Source organism: Chroicocephalus ridibundus, chromosome 18 (genome assembly GCF_963924245.1).
Source record: "Chroicocephalus ridibundus chromosome 18, bChrRid1.1, whole genome shotgun sequence".
Taxonomy (NCBI): domain Eukaryota; kingdom Metazoa; phylum Chordata; class Aves; order Charadriiformes; family Laridae; genus Chroicocephalus; species Chroicocephalus ridibundus.
Window position 1 is genome coordinate 4,466,286 of NC_086301.1, and position 24,573 is coordinate 4,490,858.

At 41.4% G+C, this 24,573-nt stretch overlaps 1 protein-coding gene across 6 annotated transcripts in view; it reads left to right on the forward strand.

The window, feature by feature from the left end:
* The window catches only part of GRAMD1B (GRAM domain containing 1B), a 134,054-nt gene that overhangs the window by 28,660 nt on the left and 80,821 nt on the right, over positions 1-24,573 (forward strand). For 2 of the 6 annotated variants that reach the window (XM_063355376.1, XM_063355378.1), the window contains exon 2: positions 19,239-19,316. In XM_063355376.1, coding sequence (XP_063211446.1) covers positions 19,239-19,316 — 78 coding nt within the window. Of the gene's footprint in view, positions 1-6,430; positions 7,043-19,238; positions 19,317-24,573 lie in introns of those variants that run through there. The other 4 variants (XM_063355375.1, XM_063355371.1, XM_063355373.1 and 1 more) reach the window with 4 other exon arrangements.

Consider the following 24,573-nt stretch of genomic DNA (forward strand, 5'->3'; position numbering starts at 1 on the left):
TACAAGTAATTAGTTGCGTCTTCCTCAAATGAGAAGAAAAATGACTGATCTTGTGAGAGTCTCAATCACCGGACTGTAGGGTATTCTGTAACAAAACAACATTGCTCCTTTTTTCAGTTTTGTTTGAAAGTGGTTTTTTTTTATTTTGCCCAGGTGCAATGGAAACAAATACCAAAACCTTGCTGCTCTTGTACTTTGGCTTGTCCTCTTTCTTATATACACTCATTATTGTTTTTCCTTTCAACTAGTAAGGCCTTGTGCTTTGTGGTCTGTGCTTTCTTGATGAGAGGGGCTTTTTATCTGTGGAAGTTTCTTCATGCTTTCATGCAGATACTGTGTTTTCTTCAGTTATTTGTACCAAAACCACAAGTGGTAAGAATTCCAAGAGCATTGTGCTGGGACTTAAGTCTAAATTTTGGTGGCTAAACTAAAGAGGGGAAAGAGTTAAGTTCTTAGTGAAACTGTTTTGTAAACATATCACAACAAAGCAAAATGTTTGGAGTTTTTTAGAGGGTAGATGATTATGTTTTGGTATCCAGGTGAATAAGGATGTGTAAACCTGGGAGAACATTTACCCTGTGGTGAACAATGCAGTATGCTGCTTAGCTGTATGTGCTTGTTCACCCCTGCTCTCAGTTGAGAGTCTAACTTTTGTTGTTTGTTTTGAGAGTATTGGCTGGGCTGCTCACAAATGCTACAAGGCCTAATTACTGCTGTGCTGAACACTTGTTAGGGTGTGATTTGGAATCCAGCTCTATAGTGCTTCTTGCATGTGGTCTAGCAGATGGAAGAAAGGATTTATTTTAATCTAATTTTGCTGCTCTGGGGGGAAAATAAACTTTTCAAATTCTTAATGAGAACTGTTGAGAGTTTTACACCTGTGTAGGCAATGGGTTTTATCTTCCCAAATAGTTCAGTGAAGTTTTTCAGTGTGCTTGAGGTGCAGGTTTCTGTGTGCAGTCTGGGTTAAATACAGTAAACCTGGCTGACCTGAGTTAGTGAAGCAGGCATTTTAGCTGGATCGGGAAGAATGTACTGTTCAGAGACCTTTTGTACTTACAGACTTGTTCTCCTGTTTAATGGTTTGTGCTGTGAACTGTGACCCATAAGTTAACTGCTGTATGGGTAGAGGAATTACAAGGAATTTGGACAGAGTCCCTTTGCTTCTTTCATATGCAATGTATATAGTGCAAACCAAATGCTGGGCTCCTGTGGAAGTTAATTCTAATGGTCTCCCCATGTTTTGTGAGGGACTGCATCTAGTTGATCTACCCTAGATCTCTCCATTATATTTATGAGAAGCAATGAGCTTTCCTTTCGGATGCTCAAGTGAGAGGTCTTGAGCAGTGAAAATAAGTAGTGTCAAATAATTCACTTCAGTTGTAAATTGCAAAGAAAACTCAAACTGAGAAAAAGGTCTTGGAACCTTTGCCCTGTTGCTGTCTTCTGTTGGATTATTGCAAAGTCATGACACTGATTTAATTTATTTGCTTGCTGTCTTCAGCTCAACTGTCCCCTTTAATTTGGAGGAAGAGCACTACCTGAAGAAATGAACTGTGAAAGTATTGTCCTAATTCTGAAAAAATATATAATGTGCTATGCTATTTGAATTATGTTTGACAATTTCTGGAATTCTGGATGGTATCTGAAGAATCTGGGGTTTGCTACTGTGTATGAGGCCAAAAATTTAAATGCCTAGTTGTGTGGTACTCCTGTTAGTAAGAATTCACAGATTGAAGTCTCTAATGGTTATTGCTGACATGAGAATTACTTCTTTTGGAAGGGAAGGCACAAACAGATACAGGTTAACCTCTAAGCAGAAAGCCCTGTTGGAATTGGCTTCCTCTTCAGCCTTTTCAAGTATTGTTGAAATGGCGAGCAACTAATATGTAATACTAGGTATATGCCGGAAGTTGTGTTTGGTTCTGGTAGGACAGATTGGATGCAATGTGACTAAGCCTATTGCAGGCCCTCGCATGTTGTTACCCACATCGTTGGTGGTGACAATGATGTGATTCTGGTAGGAGTTGAGAGTTACTGTTCCTAGTTTTTGCATTGTGTAATCTTCTGTAATGCACATAGCACGTGTGTAGGCTGTGCTTTGCGCTGTGAGTGCAAGTATGTATACACCTCTATTTTGGTTCAGAGACCAAAATGACAGACATGTTCAAGTCTTATCCCATAGGCCAGTGCAGTTCACGTAACTTATCCAAAAGTTGATTTCTCACTGACTGGAGACTTGATTTAAAGCACTTCTATTATTTTTGGTCAAACTGCAATGAGAACTGTTTTGTTCTTTGGTCAGGTGGCATGAAAGGGACATCTTGAGTCCTTTGGGATAAAACTGTGTTTATGTTCCTTCACAACATGATTTTTGGGAGATGAAGGAAGAGGTACTGAGATAGTGTTTAACCCAGGTAATTGGTATTTGTGGTCATTAAAGAGTGTGAAAGACTGTGGCAAGTTCTGAATAAATGTTGTACCGAGCAGGGAAGAATTAAGAAATGCACGGGCCACGGGAATGTCTCCATCTTGCTTTGTGTAATACACTGAGGTATCTCACCCTGCAGCCTGTGAAATTTGTCATCTGTCTTGTAACATAGTCCTTGAGTTTCAGAGAACACATGCAGGTATCAGGTATCACATAGCCAAAAATTGACTGTGGATGTTCAACTGATAGCAACTGCTGGTTGGTTGGTGGTGCATGATTTAAAGGGACAGATCTGTGGGCGACTAAAAGTTAGAATGGTTAGCCAATACATGCTCCTTGCATGTATCCACAAGTCGTCACATGTCAAATTCTGATAGGCCACATTCTAACTCTAACCTGCAAAAAAACAAAGGATGGCTGAAGTCTTAGTGCAAGGAAGTGTTCCAGTGTCAAAGATAACATGACCGTTCTTGCAGAAAACTTCTGGAATGCATAAGTAAATGCAGATAAATATATTAGTTTTTCAGTTAAACTCACAGAATTACTTCAGAATTTTTACAGAAAACAAAACATGCGAGTTTTGGAATTTGAAAATCAGAGTTTTGAGCTAGCAAGGGTTGTTCTGTTGTAGCCATGGCAGGTTTCTCATGCGGAAGCTGCTGCTTTCAACTCTGTGCACAGAAAGGAAAATAAGTTAAATGTGCTATTAAACTGTAGGAAAAGGGGAGTTTGGAAAGCTATGGCTTGAATTTTTCCAAGTCTGTAAAGTGCAGTAATCTCCCTGCCTGACCTGACAGAGCTTCTATAGCCAGATATTGTGCATCTGAGTGACTTTGTTAGTCTTCTGAATAAGTTGCGTGTGTTTCCTATATCTAAAAAGAACTGGGTTTAATAAATTGCTTTCTTACAGTGTACTCACAGTGCCATCTCCTATTCTTCTATCTGTATTCAGACATGCTGTCTACCAGGGATGACACTTTGCTGTCCCTGAAACACATGGGAAAGCTATTAGGGGAAGGACTGCCAAAGGATCTGGGCTGGCATTAGTTCATGTTCTTCATTCAAGGAAGGGATTTTTAGTTTTTCAGAGAATTTTCTTTCCTCTTTGCTTAATGTATAAGTCCTCTTCGGGGGACACTGGAAAACCCACAATGTTTAATGAGGAGAAAGGCAGAGAGATTGTTGATCAACCTGAAGCATTGACAGCCATGTGCTGCTCTAATGAATCTGCGGTTAGACGGGTCATTAAACAAGGATCTAGCAACACACAGGCTCTCATAGAAGCAGTCAAATGGTGCTGTTGTGATTTGTACAGAAATAGTGCTTGATCATGGCTGGTATTTTTCACTTTCTGGGTCAGGTGTTTGAGCTGTCTCTCTTATTACATAGCTTCTCTTTTTTTTTTTCTAAGAGCATCAGACAAGTGGCCAGCATCCTCTCTCCAAAATAAAAATGCACTGAGAATGTTGGAGTGCAAGTAAGTGTTGCTTACTAGTCAGTTAAGTACTTGGAATTAAAGGGATAGTTCCCATGCATGTGTACCTTGTCCTAAGTGGAAGGGTTCTCATGGAGCAGTCTGAGAGAATTATTTTCAGTTTTGTATGTGTGAAAGGGGTGGGAAAGGATCCCGTCTTGCTGAAGGGAAGTGAATTCCAGTAGTGTTCAGTGAGGCTGAGGGTGAAGAAATTGTACTGGTGTGGCCACAGCAGCAAAAAGCAGATTGGTGAAAAGGCTGGTTTTTCCTTGCCAAAGAAAGTGATTACCAAATACTGCTATTACCCAGAGCAATGTAGTAGGTCTCTTGTTGATTAGTTAGCACCTGTGGGGATTTTGAGTGCATTTGACATTTTGCAGTGTCCACTGTGTGACTTATTACTAAAGAAAGCACGCAAAAGTGCAAACTCTGACCCTTCTTATTTGCACATTATTCTGCAATTAAATGAGAATCTTGCATAGTTGCTAAAAGATTCCACAGATCAAGCCTGTTCATACATGGAGCAAAACTTCTTTATGATAGCCTCCAAAGGGATACTAATCCCTTCCCCCAAAGTTGCACATATTTGCTCTTGGTTAAAATTTAGGAATGATATTGTGGGCTTTTGATTTTTTAGATGCCATGGGAAGGAAGATGATGAAAGTTAATTTTCTGTGTTAACAGGTAGCTGGTAATATATTATGTACAGGTGGCTTCTGAATGTGTGGTGACATGATAGAAATCATGGCAACAGGTGGCTGAGAGTACTCAGGTTCAGGTTTAGGTTTCTCCGTATTGCAGAGGAGGAAGAAGTAGTATCAGCCCTTGAAAGGCAGAGAGGATGTACAGCTACTCATGCAAGTCTTCAAATATGGAATATTGATGTTTTGTCTAATCTGTAGATTTTTTTCTTGGACTTGAAAAAACTTTTTATTTCACTTTAGTCTTTTCAAGTAGGTGTTTCTAGAAGGCATTCTGATTGTGTGTGTACATGCATCTGATGCATAGACACCAAGGTGATGGGAGCTCCAGATTTGAAGAGTTGCTCAAGCTATTAACTTACAGGATGAGCAGAATAAAAAGGACAGTACAACAAAGTAGAATATAGCAACTGAGGATTTGAAAAAACCAAACCCCAAACATATTATTGAAATGTTGCCTTCCCCCTTGTTCCTGCTGTTAGAATTCTTCCTTTTCTGACGTGTTCAGTTGTCTATATCCTAGATGTCAGGTTTTGATGTTCAAAGTTCTTGTGAAGTTTATTTTCAAACAAAACTGAGGCAGTCCATGCAAGAAAAACTATTTTGATTTGGGTTGACAAATATTTTCTAACCTGAAACTAATATTTTTAAAGGTTCAGGCTGTTGAACAAAAAAACTAAAGCTGTGTCAGGTTGATTTAGAGATGCTTTTTTTTCTGACAGCACACTTTAAATTCACACAGCTGAATTCTAATCACTCCTTCAGAGAATTTAAGTTCTGTGTCCGTTTTCCCCCTGAAAAATACAGCTTCATTCAGGAGTATTCAGTGAAATTCAGGGAATCTTGATGGATAATCTGTTATGCTGTTTGTTTTTCCTGATTTAGGTTCATTACCAGAGTTTTGCAAGGCTTGTCCTGAGGCTGCTATTCCTCCTAGTGCCTGACTGTTGGTAGAGTTTCCGTAGCCTGGGAACCTTCCATGTAGTGTGTGTCTTTCCTGGTCTAAAATCTGTTCTGCTTGTCTAATTGTCTTCATGTGGTGTCTTTGTTGGTTCCTGGACCTGCAACCATCCATCATCCACTGTCATTTTGGAAGCAGCGTTGCCCTCCAACAACTTCTTCTGTCAGCTTTCACTCATGTGAACCCGAGCCTAAAAAAACAGCCAGCCTCCCAGTTCTGGTACCACCTGCTGCTACTGCCTTTTTAGCTATTCCTCAGTCCCTCTCCTCCTTTGCCTTCTCTGTGAGCGGTCAATGGGGACAAAAACAAGCTGTGAAAGAAGGCTGAAAGTCCAAGTTTACTTGCTCCCTTCCTCCATGGGGTGGGCTTTCTGAGCAGGAAGGTGGGACAAGGGGAAAGCCTGTCCAATTGGTTTCTATAGAAGGCTGTTACCCCATCTTCCCCTTTTTCATTTGGTTGATTTGTAGCAGCGGCATATTTGGGAATCTAAGCCCTGTCTTTTGGGATTAAGAGTGCAGTTACACTTGCAACAGCTGCTTGCGTATGTCTTACCCGCTACAGAAAAAGAACATGCTGCTCCTCCTATTCTTTCTCCTGATTTTTATCTAGTGTTATTGCTTCCCTCCCTCTTTGTTTCTCTTTCTGACCTCCTCACAGCTCCAGCCGCACCACTCCATACTTGCTTCGAGAAGACTACAGCTGAGTTTCCTAGCACAGCCCCAGGAGATTCTCTTTTCTGAGCCAACAGAAAGCAAAGGCGGTGGGAGGGGGGAAGCGAGCCAAGCTGTTGCTGGCAACCCTTGTCTCAATGCAAAACCTACTGCTTTGAGAGGAGACCAGGCAGGGGAGGGACTTAGTTTTGTACAGAGAAGGAAAAAAGAAACTTGAGACTGGCTTCCCTTGTGGCATATCTGTGTCCTGGACATCCCCTCCCCACCCTGCTGTTTTTAAATGAGAGGCACGTGAAGAACATGAGGTTTTCTGCTTGAGAGGGAGGGCAGTACTGGACTGGGTGAGGGAGGAGGAAGGCAAGTTGTGGTTTTGTGGTGTGGTTTACACTGAGATCAGAGCTAGTGTGCCTGGGGGTGGGAGCAGAAAGAGAAAGGGCATCTGATGCCAGCTGCCAATATGACAGAAACCCTGCAGCTCCCAGCACTGCAAGTCCCAGAGCAGCAGGTGGTGGAGGGTGGCCGTGCCTGGTCCAGTTCATCCACCCCAACCCTCCGCCGGAGGCGCTTCAAGATGAGGCGGATGAAGAATGTGCAGGAGCAGAGCCTGGAGGTCAGCAGGTATCAGGATTCTCCTTCCTCCAGCAAGGAATACCTGCAACTCCCATCCATTGAAATCACCCCCTCCAGTGATGAGGACACTCCCTGGTCGAACTGCTCTACACCCAGTGCCTCCCCGCGGCGTAAGCGCTTCCTCCTTCGGAAGTGGCTGCGTGTGAGAGAGAAGAAGGAATACAGTGAGAGCAGGTATGTTTTTGGCCACTTTCCCTCCTCTGCTTCCGGGAAGAGCTTGTCCACGATAGCTAGGTAGGGTCTGCTGTCCCCCTAGAAATCTTGGTGTCCTTCTCCCTGGGACTCTGTCCTCACCTGTTGGCTGAAATGGGTAATGTAGTTGGTTGAACTTGCTGATGCCAGAGCAAATGGTCTAATCCTTATGTGCAAACAGTAGGCATGTTAGAAACAGCAGTGCCAGGATCTGTCCTTGTTCATGATTGTCCAGATACCTTCAATAGGTAATACAGAGCCAGTGAGAAGAACTTGCTTCTGAGTGAGGGAGACTGTCCTGAAAGAGTGGGGTGATAAGATCTAACTTGACTAAGGTGTCCTGAAGAGACCCTTAAGAAAGGAGGTGACCTCTCTGCTGGCATCACCAGGACAGGGAGTGATGATGCCAACCTTTTGTCAGCATGTTTTTAGTGATGTTCATCCATGCTGCTGGGACCTTCTGTGACTCCTTTGTTCAGTAGCTGATGTTGGGAGAACGTGAGAATGAGAGAAACAAAGAAGCCTTATGGCTAGTAGGTGGGTCTGCATGTCCACATGTCTGGGTTCAGTTCTTGGTGGCTTTCTGGACTTGAAAGTCACTCATTCCTTTGGCTCAAAAGGGGACAGATAATTTATGAAGACCTCCAAGAACTTGTCAACACAAGAAAATTACTGCCTGGGGAGCTATTGTGTGGCCACACAAAGAAAAAGCTATACCGTACGTAATTCACTGCAGGTGCAATCAAGGCCTGCAACATGCGGTGTAGTTTACTGTACCTTTAATGGGTGAGTGGGACAATCTGCCTTTCCTGAAGGCCCGGAATACACTAGACACTTTAAAGGTTTCTCAGAGAAGTTAGTGCATTATAAATCCTTATAGTAGCTTAGTGTAGGCCAGTCTTTCTTTTGTTGCTTTGTAACTCCCATGCAGCCTATGTGTGGGTTTATGCCTGGAGGTACGTACTGCAATTCCATAAAAAAGAAACTCATTTCTTACTGTTTCTGCACCCAGTGTGCTAGACACTGACTGCTGTGTTGCTTGAGTGTTTACAGGACACAGCTTTTTCTTCTTCTAATATCCACTCTTATGTGGTAACTCTGCATGAGGTCCTTTTAGCAAGGTTAGTCTGTCATTTTATTAAGTTTTGGGGAAGTTTTGTAAATAAATACATGCCACCAAGGATTTGATAATACCTCTTTTGAAAAGTTGACATTGAAAAACATAGCTTGGTTGAGAATTGCTGCTGATTTTCACTTAGCTGTGGCGATATAAGTAGCGATTCAGTTATAGCATAGAAAATGGGAAGGATAATGCATAGGGCATATGCTACAGTGTCAGAGTTGTGAAGTTCAGGTCTAAAGCTCAACAGAGAGGATGGGTTTTCAGCTGAAGGGTTTAATTTGGATTTATTGATGGTGAATGTGTTTGAGACGGGCTAAGACACGCTTCTTTCAGCGTGAATGCATAAGTAAATTTAGTTCATTCATGTACATGTGATAGCTCCATGGCTGTGCTGACAGCTTTCTGCCTATTCCTTGTGAAGACATTTCTGCCTTAACTCTGGTTATGTTTTTCAAGCAGTGACTGGAAAAAAGTTGAAGGGGTGATGGATTAGGTGCCATTAGCATACCAATGCCAGCATGGCACTTCTTTTCTTCATATGTAGCAGGCTCCAAATCTGTCCCTTTTGCAGTGGGAAACATGATATTTTCAAATGGAATTTTTCCCTTTCTGCTCTGGAGGAAAAAAGAAAAACCAGTTTGCCAGTCACTTTGAGCCTCTGGGCTTGTAGGATGCAAACATCATCATTGGGCTTTCAAAACACAGAGAAAGCAGCATCTGTGGGGAGTTAAAGTGATGAACCCTGAAGGATTTTATGGCATTAATTTGAGAGAGACTAGCAGCTAGCACTGTGGGGTAAACCTTACTGCACCCCGAGCTGTTGCATTTGAAACTGCCTTAGAATAGCACGGCAGGAAGCTGGCTTTCTGTAAAGCGGATACTGCCTGTCTGCTTACCCCTACTTTAGACTTGGTCATCCAGAGCACTGGCTCTTGCTGATGTTTTATTATGATGTTGCTGTTTGTAACAGATGCTAATAGTGTCACTTACTGTACTGTTCATTTGTTTAAGGGCAGCAGGGACTACAGTACTAGAGTAAAGAGTGAAGCATTTTGTCCAGTGATTTTTTTTTCCACCAAAACCTGTCTTGGGGTTGAAGAACAGTGATGACGCTGGAACTGTTCAGCTGGTTAATTGTAACACTATTGTAACAGAGAGCACCAATGTGGTCAGTGTGCCATATACCTGCTAGGATATTTCACCTGATAAAAGGGGGCAGCTATCAGCACGTGCTTCCCACCAGAGAATGAATGCAGTTTGCTTCCAGTCACTCCCTCTTTCTAGTTAAATTGTTATTGAGCAGTTTGAATTTCTTTTTGGAGTTTGATAACCTTTACCCCCATTATGTGACCAGATGTCTGCCTGTTTGTATGGCAGGGTTTTGCCAGGAAAGCTGTTAGTTGAGAGCAAACTGCACCAGCTGACTTAATCCAGTGATGTGTGTGTTGCTCACATGCCCCTGAGCAAGAGCAATAGCTCTGTGACTATTAGCATATAGTAAGCATCCAAGTGAATAAACAAATGCTTTTAGGACTTGAAATGCTGTCTGTAATGCTCTGGGTCTGATGAAGGGTGGCTGCTTTTTTCATTCGGAAGCTCCAGCCCATCACATGTACTATATCACTGGTTAGTTTTTAACAGCCTGGATAATTTTAAGGTTTGTTTACCTGCTGTTTCCCTAAAAGCTGTTAGGTGGCTGATAGAGCAGAAGAGGAGAGATTGTTTATTTCTGTTCATTAAACAGCAGAGGTGGCTTGTAGGAGCCTTGCTTGCCTATATCACAGTTTTGTTTAAGAAGCCATTTCTCAGGGAAAGGAGTTTCCCTGTAACTAGTCCTTGTACAAAAGCATGATGATCCAAACTACAAGTTTGGTGCTCTGGGGGTTTATACAGATGATAAATAGAATGCTTTTTATAAGGGATGCAGACAACTATACTCCTCATCCATCATTTGCTATCCAGGTAATGATAGAATTTATTTACTTGCATACACATTTACATAGTATGAACCCTGCACACAAGTCCACAAATTTTTTTATTAAGGTGTGATGATGTGTCGTTCTTCACAGACTAGTAGATGCAATCTGTTAGCATTTCGCTATGCATGTAATGAATGTGCATTATTAATGTGGGGATGTGAGTGTATCTGCTTTAATTTATTATTTACTACTTAAAGCCACCCTTGCTAGTAATCTCTGGAACTTCATGTGATTCTTCATGTGTAAGGCAGGAACTGCTGAGAGGGTAGATCGCTCTGGCTTAGACTGCTCTCCTTTTGGCCTAAAATCATGGAATGGGATTGGAATGAGATCCTGTGATTCTACCCTTTCATTGGTAGAAGCTGAGAGTAAATAGGTGGGCCCTGCATGATCATTGCCTGACTTGGGCTCCTGTGTGAATATTCAACAACAGTACATATGTAATAGTTGAGGTATGGTAAATCTTTCCATCTTGAACAGTTTTCTGTGAGGCATTCATGCTGGGCAAAAATCGTACTAGTGGTAATGTGAATGTGCTCCCCCACTGTGGGAAGAAATAAGTCAGAATGCCAAGGGCAGTAAAAGGTTTGAATCATCTTTTTCTCATTAATCCTTGCTGAATTTGCTCTTGCAGGAGGTTCTGGAAGCTGTTGTGTCCTGATGCCTGGAAGTTACTTCACAGAGCTCCCTTTCCCTTAAGCTCTCTAAGATCAACTGCTTTGTCTTCTGTTAATACTTGTCCAAAAGATAAATATGTAAAACTCCTTGTAAATTTTGTTGGGTTGGTGGGGAATAGAGCTGTAGCTCTTGACATTTCTAAAGATGAATGAACTTCGTTTGTCTTCTGGTGGAAACTGGTGCTTACTGAAGTCCTAAATGACAGGTTCAGCTAAAGGGAAAGACTCACCTATGTCCTAAAATGCCTCTAACACAAGATGTTAAAAATGAAGTAAAAATCAGAGGCGCTCCATCTCATCTTATCTTAGAAAAAGGTATGTCCTGAGGAGACAGAGGTTTGAGTTGTCAGACACATAACCATAGAGGTTTTACAGATGGAATATTCGTAGCTTGTATGATAGTATGAAACAAATGACATGTGAGGAGAATCTTTAACACTGTTCAGCAATGTGCTCTGTGGCTGCTTCTGTTCACCTTCAGTGAAGGTGAGGAAAAACTTCATTTGTGAAGTCCCTTGGTCACACCCTAGTGAGATACATCAGTTAACACTGAACTACTGATTTGTTGGAACTTGTGCTAAAAAGTCTATTTACAAATAAGTGTGTTAGATATTTTGAATTTTCTTATTAAAAAAAAGTTTTAATTTCAAGTAGTTCATAATGCTTTTGCTTTCCTTAACACAATTGAAATTGAGTCTGAATGTTTCTGGTAATAAATTCTCTGTTCACCTTTTTCTTCCTTCCACATTGAGGGAAGATATTGTGGGATTTTCTGGAGGAAAAAGCTCTCATGAAAGCCTGAGACAGTGATGTGACTTTTTTTGTCCTGTAAGTAACTGTTAAATGTGAAAAATAAAAACCCCAAAAGCTACAGGAGTAAAACCTATAGAGCCTCTCATATTCTGGAAATGCAGTCTGAGAAGTCTGCTGTCTTTAGATTATAGCAGCAGCAGTATTTACTGACCTCAGAAACAGTATGTGATGAAGACAAAACTGTTAAAGCTCTGTGCTGCTTGTGATTAAAGAGGGGACTAGAAGGGCTTGTTGGACTAAGTTGGTTTTTTTTTCACTTCATGACATACAATTCCAAGAAACTGCAAAATAAGTAACTCTGTAAATATTGTAGTTCTTAGTTTCTCTGGCTTTCATCAACTTCCATGTTTCGGTTTTAGAGGAGAGGAAGTGGGGCTTCTCCTGTGTCAGAAATACAGCAAGATGCTGTGGGAAGTGGTAGTTATGTGTATTGGAATTGCCAATGCATTTTTGCTTTTTCAAGTTTTGATAACTTTCTTGTTGAAATCTTGTATTTAGGAGGAGCTGACAGCTCCATAGGGATTTCATAATGGAAGAGGCAAATGGGTTGCATTTTTTCAGGTTCTGCTTGCAGCTGGACTCAGTTAATTGAGGTTTTTGGGAGTACAAGTGTCAGACATGATGTGCTTTGAATTGTAGAGAGGTGCTGGCAGAAATGATTTTGTTACATGTTTTAATACTGTCCCAAGCTTTTGGCATATGTCTCTCCTTGTTGATATTTTTAAACTTTGATTTCTAGAGAAAACTGAAGCAATGTGAGTGATGTGTGAATATCCTATGGATTTAATTTGGGATTTGAATACGCAGTTGGGTATTTGGCTGATATCTGTGCTCTTGTGCGTCTTCAAAGCAAAAACAGGAAAAGGTGTTTTTTGTATAGATCTCTGTAGTAAGCAGCCCATCTTCTCTGCTTTTGGGAGCTTTGGAAAGTCCATAAGCATGATCTTCCATTTATATGGTATCTTTTCTAATCTGAAATGTGAGAGTGCATGAATGATGGCTTAGTAGGAACTTGGCTATTAATGTAGTCTTTTTTCCTTTTTGAACCTGCAAGTTCAAATGAGACCTAATTTGTGCTTCCAGTGAACTGATTTTTTTTAAACTGATGCATACATATCTCTTATGAAGAATACTCATGTACTGTTTGCTGTGACTGCATTTTTTGTCACTTATGGTAGTGTGCCAAGGGCCTGTGAATCCCACCAGCTCTGGTTGTTTGGTTTTTTTTTTTTTGAATGAATCTTACTGTCTTTGTGCAGTAGTTTGTGGTTTTCTTTTTAAATATTTACCTTTCCTTATTTGTGTGGTTTAGGATGACCAGTCACACAAGAGTATCGATATTGACTAATTTACAAACAGCTTGGAACTTAAATGCTGTTGGTCTTACCTAGTCAGCAAATATTTACTGATGGATCATCTGAATTTCATGGTTTACACAGCATTCTGCCTGTCAATGGTATTTAACAATGTCATCATCTTCATTACTGCTGCTGTTTTCAACTGCATTGTGTTTTGAAATTCAAAATGTCTGTTCATTATTGAATATGATGTTGATGAAGGGGCTTGCCTTGACAGCTGTGAAAGTTGATGTTTATATTTTAATTTGTGAAATGAATTCAGTAGGAGGAGAAAACTTGCCTATCCTGCCCCTTGTAACCCTTACCAGAAAGGAGAAAAGGTGACCCTTCTACGGATTCAGACTCCGGCTCTTCAACTCTGACTGCAAAGGGCGCACTTAGTACTAATTATGATGATGGTCTATATGATACATGCAACTGTCCGTTAGGGCCGAGGCAGCTGTCCCTTATCTTTTTTGATCATTACTAATGGGTTTAGACTGTAAACATTGCTTTACATCCCCTGTCTATGAAACTGAGTTACTGAAAACATATGAAAGTCTGGAGTAGGAAGTGACCCTTTGGTTCTTGGGAATGCTGGCAATACGTTAGGCTCCAGGTAGTGCATCTTCAAAGTTTAGCTTAAAGGCACTTGAAATTTCACCTGCAAACTCTGCCTTCCGTTTGTTGCACTGATTCACTGCATGAGCACGGGTACAAATTTTCTTCTTGCCTCTGCATATCCCCATTTGAACTTCAGTCAAACGTGTGCAGAAACATGGTGCTTGGCACCTATTTCTTTGAAGAAACTCCTTCATAGTTGGTCCTTAGATGGAGCAGGGTTGTGTAAACAGAAGGGGTGTGTCGTGGTTTAGCCTCAGATGGCAACAAAGAACCACGTGCCGCTCACTCGCGCCTTCCTAATACAGGAAGAATCAGAAGAAAAGGCAAGACTCTTGGGTTGAGACTAAGGCAGTTTAACAGGACAGCAAAGGGAACAGGCAAACAACAACAACACGGATAGGGGAATATACAAACGCGATTACGGAACCACCGCTCCCCACCGCTCGCTGGCCGGCTGGACCCCTGATGCCCCAGCCCGCTTTTAAGCAGCAACTTCCTGCCCCCTCCCCCGGCATCTCAGGGTGGGCGTGGCTCACATGGCATGGAATACCAGGAAAAATTAACCCTATCCCCACCGGAACCAGGACAGGTGCTGTGATCCTTAGAAATGTTGTGGTACCTGCCTCCCATAGGCCTTGGTATCAGTTAAGCAATAACAGTTTGCTGAACGTGAACTTCCTTGTCTTTTTTTAATAAAGCCTGATGGTAGCTTGCAGCCTTTGGTGATAAGGATATGTTTCCCTTACAACTTTACACTTGTTTGCTGAGAGTGGGGATTTACAGCACCTGTGGGAAGCCTGTATCACTGAAGGTGCTTTGGCTTTTAATTCACAGACTGAAAGCTTTAGGTCTATCAAAGGACAGTACTTGATGAGGGAGACTGTTGGAACTTCGGTCAGTGATTTCGGATTCATGTCCCTTATCCTCCTTTCTTCTTCCCTTCCACCTGGCAGTTCCTTGGCACTTTTAATGGCACAGTCATTTATGTATCCGTGCAACCATAGTAACACAGTGCTTTTGATGACAGGAATTTAATTTGCCAAGGACAATGAGGTACTGTTTGGCAGCTGGGACTGTGAGGGCCATTTCTGCTGTTTCATGAGAAATATGAGGGGGCACTACATTCTGGGAAGGATGAGTAGAGTGGGAGGGTGAAATTTAAAGATAAAATTGTTGTTAAATCTGTTGAACCTAAAGCCTCTGAATACAGGGGTTAATTAAGGAAAATGAATACAAAATATTGATCTGGGTTCAAACATGAAAACTTAGCGAATAGCTTCTTCTGACAGCCACAGACTTCTGTGAATAATTTTCCAAACTCATTAACTGATTCTATCTTCCAGGATACAGATGTTTCTTTCCCATTTCTTTGCTTGGACCATTCATCCATGACTATTGAAAGAATTTCTCCTGAATAAAAATCTGCCAAACATACTTGCAGATGTGAAAGTATGGTGGGCTTATCGTCCACATCTGGAGGGTATAGAAATCCCAGAAGGCTTCCAGTATGCAAACGTTGATCTTAATGTCTGAACTTTGAAATCTGGACAAATATCTTGTACTAGAATACCTGCTTAACTTTAAAAGCCTATTCGTGCATGAAATGATGAAAAATCTTGGCTCTGCCTTATTATTTGGAGACTGAAATCTCAGAATAAAATGAGATTTATTAAAAAAAAAAAAACCTCAGGAGAATAAGAATAGTACAAGATCTAGCTTATAGCTCGTAACTTCCCAAGACCATCTAAATATTGAAGACATGAAAGCAAGTTTTGCACCTTTTTTAGTACCTGTGGTCTGTTCAAGTTAACTTCTGACAAGTGAGGTGTGTGTGATCAGAACATCTGTTTTTCAGTCAGTGGAAAAATGTTTCTTTTGTACTTGGGCTGCCTGGATAAACTGGGAGGAGTGGTGGAAGTAGACTCTTCAAAGATTTAGTTGTTAAAAGGCATGGTTAATATGTATTTAAAACTCTTAGTTGGTTTCTAAAGCAGTAAGTAAAGTTATGAGTCTTAATATATGCGTGAGAATTGAGGGGGGAAAAAACCACAGGGTATAAGCCTTGTTTAGTGTCTTGGAAATTATGAGGGAAAGGGGCCTGTGTACCCAAAGACTTAAGCCTTTTCCAAATTCAAGTCTATCATTGCTGAGCTTTGGAATGATAAGCTTGTTTTGCTGATTTCCTGAGACTTTTAACCAGCTCTCAGTTGTACTTGTAAATACAAAGCTGACATGACTATGTCTAAAAGCTTCCCCCATATTACTTTTAGTACAGTTCACCCATTTCTTACCTCCCTTATATTATCTTCAGTATAACAACAGTAACTTATTGCTATGCTGTCTCAAAGGAATGCTGTCATCTTAAAAGCAGGTCATCTTAAAATGGACTGAAAAGCATCATAAAACAATAGGCTCTGCATTTCAGCTGCTCTGTACATTTTAGGGAATTTAACAGCTGCACCGTCTAATATTCAGAATGTTGAAATGAGTTTTTTCTGTGTGGAAAGCTCAAAACTTTTGCAGAGCTTCCATGCAAAACTTCATTGTAGTGAAACATAGCTCACTGAATACTATCAAATAGACAAGTGGGTAAAAACTAATTTCTTTCTCCTGGTCTGAGATTGTATCATTGCTTGTAACCTTGTGTTCAGTAGTGACAAGGAGGTAAGGTGTTGCATTGCAATGTGTTGCAACATCTAGATGCCATTAAAGTTTAAACCTTGATATGGAGGACTTTCGGAATGAGAAATTTAATGACGGGTAGGTGAGCATGAAAAGGTCTAAGGTTCATCTTGGATAGGTGCCCAAAAGTAAACTTTGATGTGGGATTTCCAGCATTGCAGGTGCGTTGTTGGGCTGTGATATATTGGGAATTGTCTTTTGGTAAGTTTTTCTTATATCTGCTTGATCTGAATTGAAATGGCAAAGTTTTGTTGGGAGTGTTTTTGATGAAGAAACAAATAGTTCTAGAAATAGTCCCTGCCATGCTTTTCCTCATATCAAAAGGGTGATAATTCCTTTGAATTAGCAGGGCAAGCATGGTTCCTTCTGCAGACCAGTTCACTGGGCCATAATTAAGCTCAGAAGTACAGGAAAGATGTTTCTTTGCTTTTTGGGTTATATTGTTCTTACCCAGCTGTTGATTTATAGCTTGAAACCAGTAGAGAATTCTTATGCTTTGATTATCCTTTCTACAGTGAGACATTTAAGAAAAGAATGACTAAGTATGTGGGTGTGGGAGGAGAAAACTAAATCTGTCTCTTTGCTGAGAGCCTTTTGCAAAAATGTTTACCTGTCTTCGCTGTGATGGTAAAACTATATACTGTGCAATGGGGAAACAAGCGAAGTATTCTCTGTGGGTTTCTGTATGTGCCCACATGAGATGCAGGTCTGTGACTTCTCTGAGATGAATATACTTTAAATCTGTATCTGAAAGTTACAAATATAGGGTGAGTTTTGTGATTCTTGTCTGTCCGCCCTGAAAAGCTAAGTTCTGTATTACTTGTTTCAGGATTTTATAAATACTGATGAGGAATTACTTTCTTCTTCTTTCAGCCTGCTCTCCTTTCTGTCTTAACAGTAAGGAACAGTTCTCTGCCTCATGTTCTGAACAGGTGGCAGAAATAGCGGACAGTGTGTGTGATGTTTCTCAAGTGCTGAGTGGGTCCCAAGACAGCTATTGTGCGTTTCAGAACGATCATGTTCAATAGGGAGTCCTTGAAGACCTTAGAGAAACTGGTAAGAAGCTAGGTGGCTGATGAAAATAAGACTCATTGGCTTTTTTCTTTTCAGAGGAAACTGCAAACCTCTCTGGCAAAAACTCTTGATTTCATAGGGGGAAGAGGAGTCCGTCTTCTCTTTCTTTTTTTTTTTTAAGAATAAAAAAGCAAAATGGTCACGTTAAAGGATTGTCACATGCTTACCTTGAAACATATGAACAGTCTTACAAGAAAACTAACTAATTGTAACAATGCTTTGTGGGGAGGAGGACAGGAATTTTAGGGATTCAGATCCCTAAAAAGTGAAAGTGGGGGCTTGTTAGAGCCATTTATTTATACAGATTTCCTGAAGGAATGCTGTTTAGTACTGGAGCATGCAGTTCTCCTCTGTCACTGAGGTGCTTGCTGGTTCTACTTCCTCCCCTGCTGACCTGGCTGTATTTTGTCATTCCTTGGAAGAATGAAGGCAAGATTATAGATAAACTTCTCAACTTTTTCAAGTATTTTCTCTGTTAATGTTCTGTGGTGGTATAAGTAATCCTTTTGGGTTTTTTTTTTTTTTTGCAAGGGACTTAATTTATTCAAGTCAGTACACTTGTTACTGTTCGAGGTATTCTTTCTGTAGTTGAGTTGTAAAGCATAAGTAGGTGTAGGTAAAAATGGGTATAATTATGCAAGCATAGAATACGTTTAGAGAAGAAAACCTCTAAATGTTTTTCTGGGAGATTAATTTATAGGGGGAGACAGTATTGTTGAAATGGAAAGACAAGTTAGAGAATGATTCTTGCACAGCAGAAGCAAGTGTTTTCTTCCAAGAGACAAAGTCTGCCTTATAGTGCATAAAAAGGTCAAGGCCAGGTTAAAACAAACCCAGCCAAACAAAAATCCTCAAACAAACAAAAAAACCCATCCCAAAACCAAACAGTATACATTTCATGGAAAAATCCTATTGCAGTGTTTTGGTACTATGTTGTCCCTCAAAATAGGCGTTAGTGCCTGAGAATTGTTGCTTTTTTAGAATGAAAAGATGTGATTTGGTCCATTTTGATACTGTATTTGTATGTGCAGATGTGTGTACAGTGCAGTAGAAGCTGTGATTGCAAGTGTGTGTATGGATGCCTGAACTACTTTTATTTGAGCAATTTAGGTCCTACCAATAGTAAAGCCACAGCTTGTGAGCTCAGGCAAGTGTACCCAGTGTCCAGGTAGGACTGTGCAGTTTGGGCTAAAGCTGTGTCGCCATGACTCTACAGCTGGTGTTACCCAGGCAAACTAGATTAAAGCTAGCCTAGGAATACCTGCTCTTTGTGCCTTAGTCTGTTACCTGAAGGCAGAATCAGATCAATCTACTTCTTGGCAGGAGAGCTCTTTGAAAGAAATGAAGCTATAGAAATGATAAGCAGGAACCCTGATGAGTCCTTGGAGCAAGTGGAGGCTGATAGAGGGGAAAAAGGCTAACTTCATACAATAGGTCACCCACAAACCACCCATTTGGAGGGGGATAGTGACATCTTGTGGGCTCAGCATGCAACTCTGCACCAGAAATTCAATGTTGGCCACTTTGTCCTTAGCAAGAGTTCATTTTAACTGCTGTTTTGTCCTGCTGTCTAGAAGTGGGGGGTATATGAACATGCAGCAGTTTGATATTTGAATGTTAAGCTGTATGAAACTGTTATGGGATGGCATGATGAAACAGTGTATAGGCAATGTATTCTGGAAAGTTCTTAGGAAAGTGTCACTAAGTGAAGTTAAGAGGCATCAAATGAGTCACACCTGTAGTTTTCTCTTTGCACTCCCAAATATGAGGTATGAACCTTGCGTTTTTCTTGTTCTGGCTTTAAACCAGCGTGTTTCATAGGGACTTATACAAATCTCTGATTGCTTCTGTTTTCCTGTCTCATTGCAGCAGTCAGCAGAGCAGCCAACAAAGCAGCCATGATGATGACTTGTCCCGATTCTTGAGCCCTCATATGCGTGACGAGAGGTAAGTCTGTGGCTGAATTGGGAGAAATGCTTGCAACTACTCAGTGAAATTACATGTGCTGGGCTGGTTCAGAGCCTCTTTTATTTTCCCTGTGTTGCTTAGAGTTGTTGAACAAATGTGACTGACTTTGGTCTTATTGATGTCTAAAAAGATGAAATTTTCATCTACTTAAAAGTGGAACTTGTGGGACAAATGCATCCAACTCCTGAAGTACCCTGCATTTTCTTTTGAGATTCAGTCCCTGAAACTGTAGCTGGTTTAGATAGCTTCATCAAACTTGCTGTGTATTGGTCACTATGAGTTCTGATCCTTAAATACACAAGTGAAATTTTGTGTGTGGCTTTTGTCCTCAGCAAAGACAATATTGAGCTTAGCTGTTTGTATTTCCCTTCTGATGTGTGGTTACAGTCCTGAGGTATCTAGAGCTTGTGGGTTGTAGCTGGGTGAGAACTGCTATGAAGTTCCAGAAGAAACTTAAGTTTCTTGTTCTTCAGGTTGATTAATGACTACTTCAACTTGCAGCATTGGTGCAAAAGCTGTTGAAAAATGAATGCTTATTTTTGTCCATGAGTTATTATTGTTGCCTTGCTCAGAGCCATATGATCAAGAATTTTGCTGTATCTTGTAATTCATCTTTTGAGCCTGAATCTGCTTAATTTTCTTGTTCTGTGCATGAAGTATGAGCCCATAGCTACTAACACTTTTCTATTGTGGGCCAGCTCCTGCAGACCTGTTTGTCCATTAACATCTTAGGGGTCCAGCATTACATCTGGACTTTGGTTTCTGAATTTCCCATTTTGTTACTGTGTGCACAGTAGAGTTATGTTGTATTTTACTTAGTTGATCTTGTGCCTTTGGGTTATAGCGAGCCTGCAGGAGGGCATACGCTGAGATTTGGGAGCAGCTTCCTTTGTGCTGCTGCATAGTAGATTACAAGAATCATCTGAATGGTGTCTTCCACTATATGCATGCTTGTTAGCCAGGCATGGTCTCTCAGAAGATCATTGTTTTAGGTCTGTTACTCAGTTATTCCACATAAGCTGTCTCTGAGGTCAGAGGTCTCTCTTACTATGTAGTAGGGCAAATGCTTACTGAATTCAGATTCCCCACTATGATGTCAAAGGCCAATGGATTGAGTAAGAACTGAGTAGCAGCTGATTGAGCATCTGAGGAATTGACTCACTTGAGAGAACATCCTGACCCTGAAGAGCTAATTAATATCCCAACAGAATCTGGCTCAGAATTAGCACTTGGTAGTTGTAGCTAACCTTTTCCTCCATATGTTGCACTCGAGTTATCAGTCTCTGGGGCTGTGGAGCCTGGCGTAATTGACTAGTGGGGAGTGGTGCTTCCAACCAGGAAATAAAGAACCTGATGGCAAAGCAGATGGGTACTTAGATCATACCTGGGCTTCCTCTGTGTATATACTGGTATACCATTTGATCTGGGATTTCATAGGTTAAACAGTGTTAGGCTTCATTAATACTCAGATGGGGGATTTCTGGGCATAGCAAGAAGGGAATAATTTGGAGGTACCGCCTGTTTTACATGTAGACTAAACTGGAGCCTTTAGACTAGTGCTGAGAAGATCTTCCTGGCAGGAAGGGACATGTTTCAGCTGGAGCACCATCAGACATCAGACCTATTTTTGCAGAGCCAGGGTGATGGTGAGCCTGCTGACCTATCTTACTGGGGGCCTGCAACATTCCTGCTGCCTACATTTAATTAGAAGTAACTTCTGTTTCCATACTGGGCCTAAAATGATCCATACCAGGGCTAATAAATCACCATTTCCTCTTCGTTTTTTTTTTCCTCCTTTGCCAATGTTAATTGCATCAGGCTCTTCTGGTGTAGTCTTCCCTTGGATGCTGTTGACTTGTGCTTATGAAACAACCAAAAAATATTTCAGACACACTTTGAGCTTCATGTAGGGTGTGAAGCTGGACATGAAAGAGTCTTGACTCTCCTAGAGTCTTGAAAATTGCATGAGGAGGGGCTTTCTCTGCTCTTAAGATGCTGTTTTTGACAACTAAAAAAAGGTCCTCCATCCACAGGTTAGGAGCGCTCTGCTTCTGTTAAAGACCTACAGGCAATTCTATTCACCTGATCAAATGACTTGTAGAACAGCTCTTAAAAAAAACAACCAAACCAAACAAAAACCCCCAAACAAACAAAAAAACCAACCAACAAGCAAACCCAAAACAACAACAACAAAAAAACCCCAAAGACACAACCACCCAGGGTTTCAGCTGTTTTGTAAGTTGTGACAAAAGGTGAGCAGAGTAGAACAGAACAGGGGAGAGTAAAAAACCGTGTCGTGTGTACTGAAAGGTGTACCTTCTCTTGGCATGCTGCCTTTGACATCGGGCAGAATGAGCCTGTGCTGTACCAGAGCAGAGAGCAAGTGAGGATCTGCACCAGCCCCAGTACATCTGGGAAAGTGCTGAAAGAAGCTACCCCAGCTAAAAGTAAAGGGATGCTGAGTTGCTATGTTGACTCTGGGATAAAAAAAGAGAAGAGGAATGAATAGCTGAGGATGGCTGAAATCTGGACCAGGTATAGCCAAGATCTTCAGTGCCTGCCTGCTCTTACTATAAAAGATGGTACCAGGGTATGCTACTGGTGGAGTTAATTTCTCAGTGATGGATTTCCAAGGACCATGTTCCAACTCTCAGGTCCTTTCAGAGAAGACCGAGAATTCGGTCCTGTTGCTGGTAGATGCATTCAGTGCTCTCTAGCAATTTTTTTCATGAGGTGTGAGTGCTGCTGTTGGCTTCTGTGTTGTGAAGTACGGCCATGGTCCAGAACCCGTACCCTGATAAGGTGTCCTGCAGCACAGCAGTGAAGCAGGCCTGCCATCTGTGTGTACCTTCTCTGAGGAAAAAGCTTTCCTTCTGCAAAGTCATGTAAGTTGTCATGTGTCTGTCATGCCTGCTTCTTTGTGCTGAGAGGGAGCCTATGCATATTTTGTGTTGTCTTGGGGTAACTATATATGAATTACCTTGGGCTTTCATCTAGATTAAGTCCAAGTTCATGAGCCCGCTTCTGTTTAATCCAAGGACTTGTTCTTTGTCATGACACTGGGGCACCTATCAGGTTTAGGATGCCGAGTATCTTTAGAAGTAAAAGTTAAGCTACTGAACTGGAGGGAAAAAAAAATCAGTCCTTAGACTTGCACTCAGTTTAAGGAGGAGATAAACTGGTGAAGAGGGGACAGCATGGAAGGTACAAGGATGGAGAGCTATAGGCTGCAGGGAAGTAGAGGGGACAGAAGTGACTGGCAGATTACAAGAGATGATACCAAAATGATTTACATGGGAGATCATATCAAAATGGATGCAATGGGGAAGAGTAGTTAGTTTTAAAGGATCTCAGACTTTGATGTCATACCTTTGGCTGCAGCTTGATTTAGCCCCTTAATCTGTGCAGTACCTTGTTCTGAGAGTTCCAGGGCTGCAGGGCTTATTTTTCCTTTGTGTAAGCTAGTAAGTTTTTCAAATTAAGGGATCAAAATTCATAAAAGCAAGCTTGCAAGATTAGGGAATGGCTTAAGATATAGGCGAGTTCAAGAAGTTTTGCTTGCTGCTTGAATTCCCACAAAGTTGTGTAAAGAATACAAAGGAGGTCAAACTTTGAAAAAGTGCCAAAATTTACATCCTTGGAGTGTGTGTAAAAGGTCATTACATATTTATGTACCTAGGGCTTGCTTATGCTGCATCTTCCTAGCCTGTGTCCCTTTCCCCTTGATAGAAAGAAGTTGGTGCTAACATACCGCGCCCCTGTTTGCGTGCAAGTGGAGGCACAGCAAAGATTGCTACCTCTGCAGCTTCAGGGAGAGTGGGAGGTTTTTTCCATTGCTTGGGGCAGCTGAAGAACAGGTGAGGATTGAGTAAAATGGGGCTGTGCATGCTGTGTCTGTTTTTAAAAGGGGAGGGTCAGGGATAACAGAGCCCAGGGACCCTTGTTTGCATGTCTAGATGTGATGATTCTGCAGGGAAAAGGGTGCAGTAGCTCTCTGACCTGAGCTATGCTAACCCACGCAGCATGGTGCAGGCCTCCTGGAGTGTTATTAACGCGAAAAGCCTACTGGAGTAAAAGGGGGAATGGATGCTGTTTTAAAGGGGATGATTAAGTAGAAGACAGCTGCTGCTTTCTGTGGTATGAGTGTAAAATTTGGGGAGACTAGTATGTTGCTCTTTCCAACAGTGCTAGCTGTAAGGGATGCCTGAATTTGAAGTCTTTGATAGGGAGGGTCCTGATACTAGTCTCACCCCTGAGTAGCTTATGTCTATCACAGATGGATGCCTGATACATCATCTTTAGGGAGGTTTTCAAAAGTGGCACTAAAGACCTTGTTGTGGAGAAGACTTGGAGGCTCATGAGCTCCCAGAAGGTCACAGACCAGAGCCCTGGTGCTCTTGCAATAACTTTAGGGTGAGTTTGGATTTGGATCTAGCTCCAAACTCTGAGTCAGTTAGACTTAATAGAAAGATTAACCAGAAGGGCACAAGTCTCCTTTGTCACCTAGGAAAGATGGTTAATATTTAGATTCAGAACTACTGTCAGTCTTCCTCTCTCACCTTCTGGTTGCTGCTGCTTCCTAAGCCCCACTATTGAGTCTATGCTGTAGAGGACAAGAACAACTTAAAATCGTATCTCTTCCACTTGGATTGCCAGATTGTCAGCAGAATTGCTATGAATGGAAATATCACCTCCTCTCTGCTCCTTGTATGCCAACATTGTTTTTGTTTGAAGATGGGCTGTTGTTAATTTCAGAGTATGCCAATGTTCTGCTGCCAGTGGAGCTAAGGTGGTTCTTTTTGTAGGAAGTCGGTATTGGGTTTGATTCACCAACGTTGTGCTCCTCTTGCAATCTCTTCCGTTCTTGTTCTCCTTTAATCGTAAGGAGACTGAATTGAGAGGACTTCGATTTGAAGCAAGGGGTATAGTTCCTATTGTTCCCTCCTCCATGGCTGGAGGGGTATGGAAGGACAGATGCCTCTCCTCTGTTTGTCTTACTGGGTCCAGAGACAAGGAGGAGACCTGGGCAGGATTAATTGGTTTCTGTGTGCCTGTTCCTCTACTTAGTGGTGGTTGTTTCTCAGTGCACGGGAGCCTGCAGCTTTGGACAGTTGAGAGCAAACTTGAGACCAGGGTAATTTTATGTTACCTATACTAGTGTAGTCACATATCATTACTCTGGGCATTAGCTGATTGCCACTCATGAGACAATTTCATTGATATCATGGATAATTTT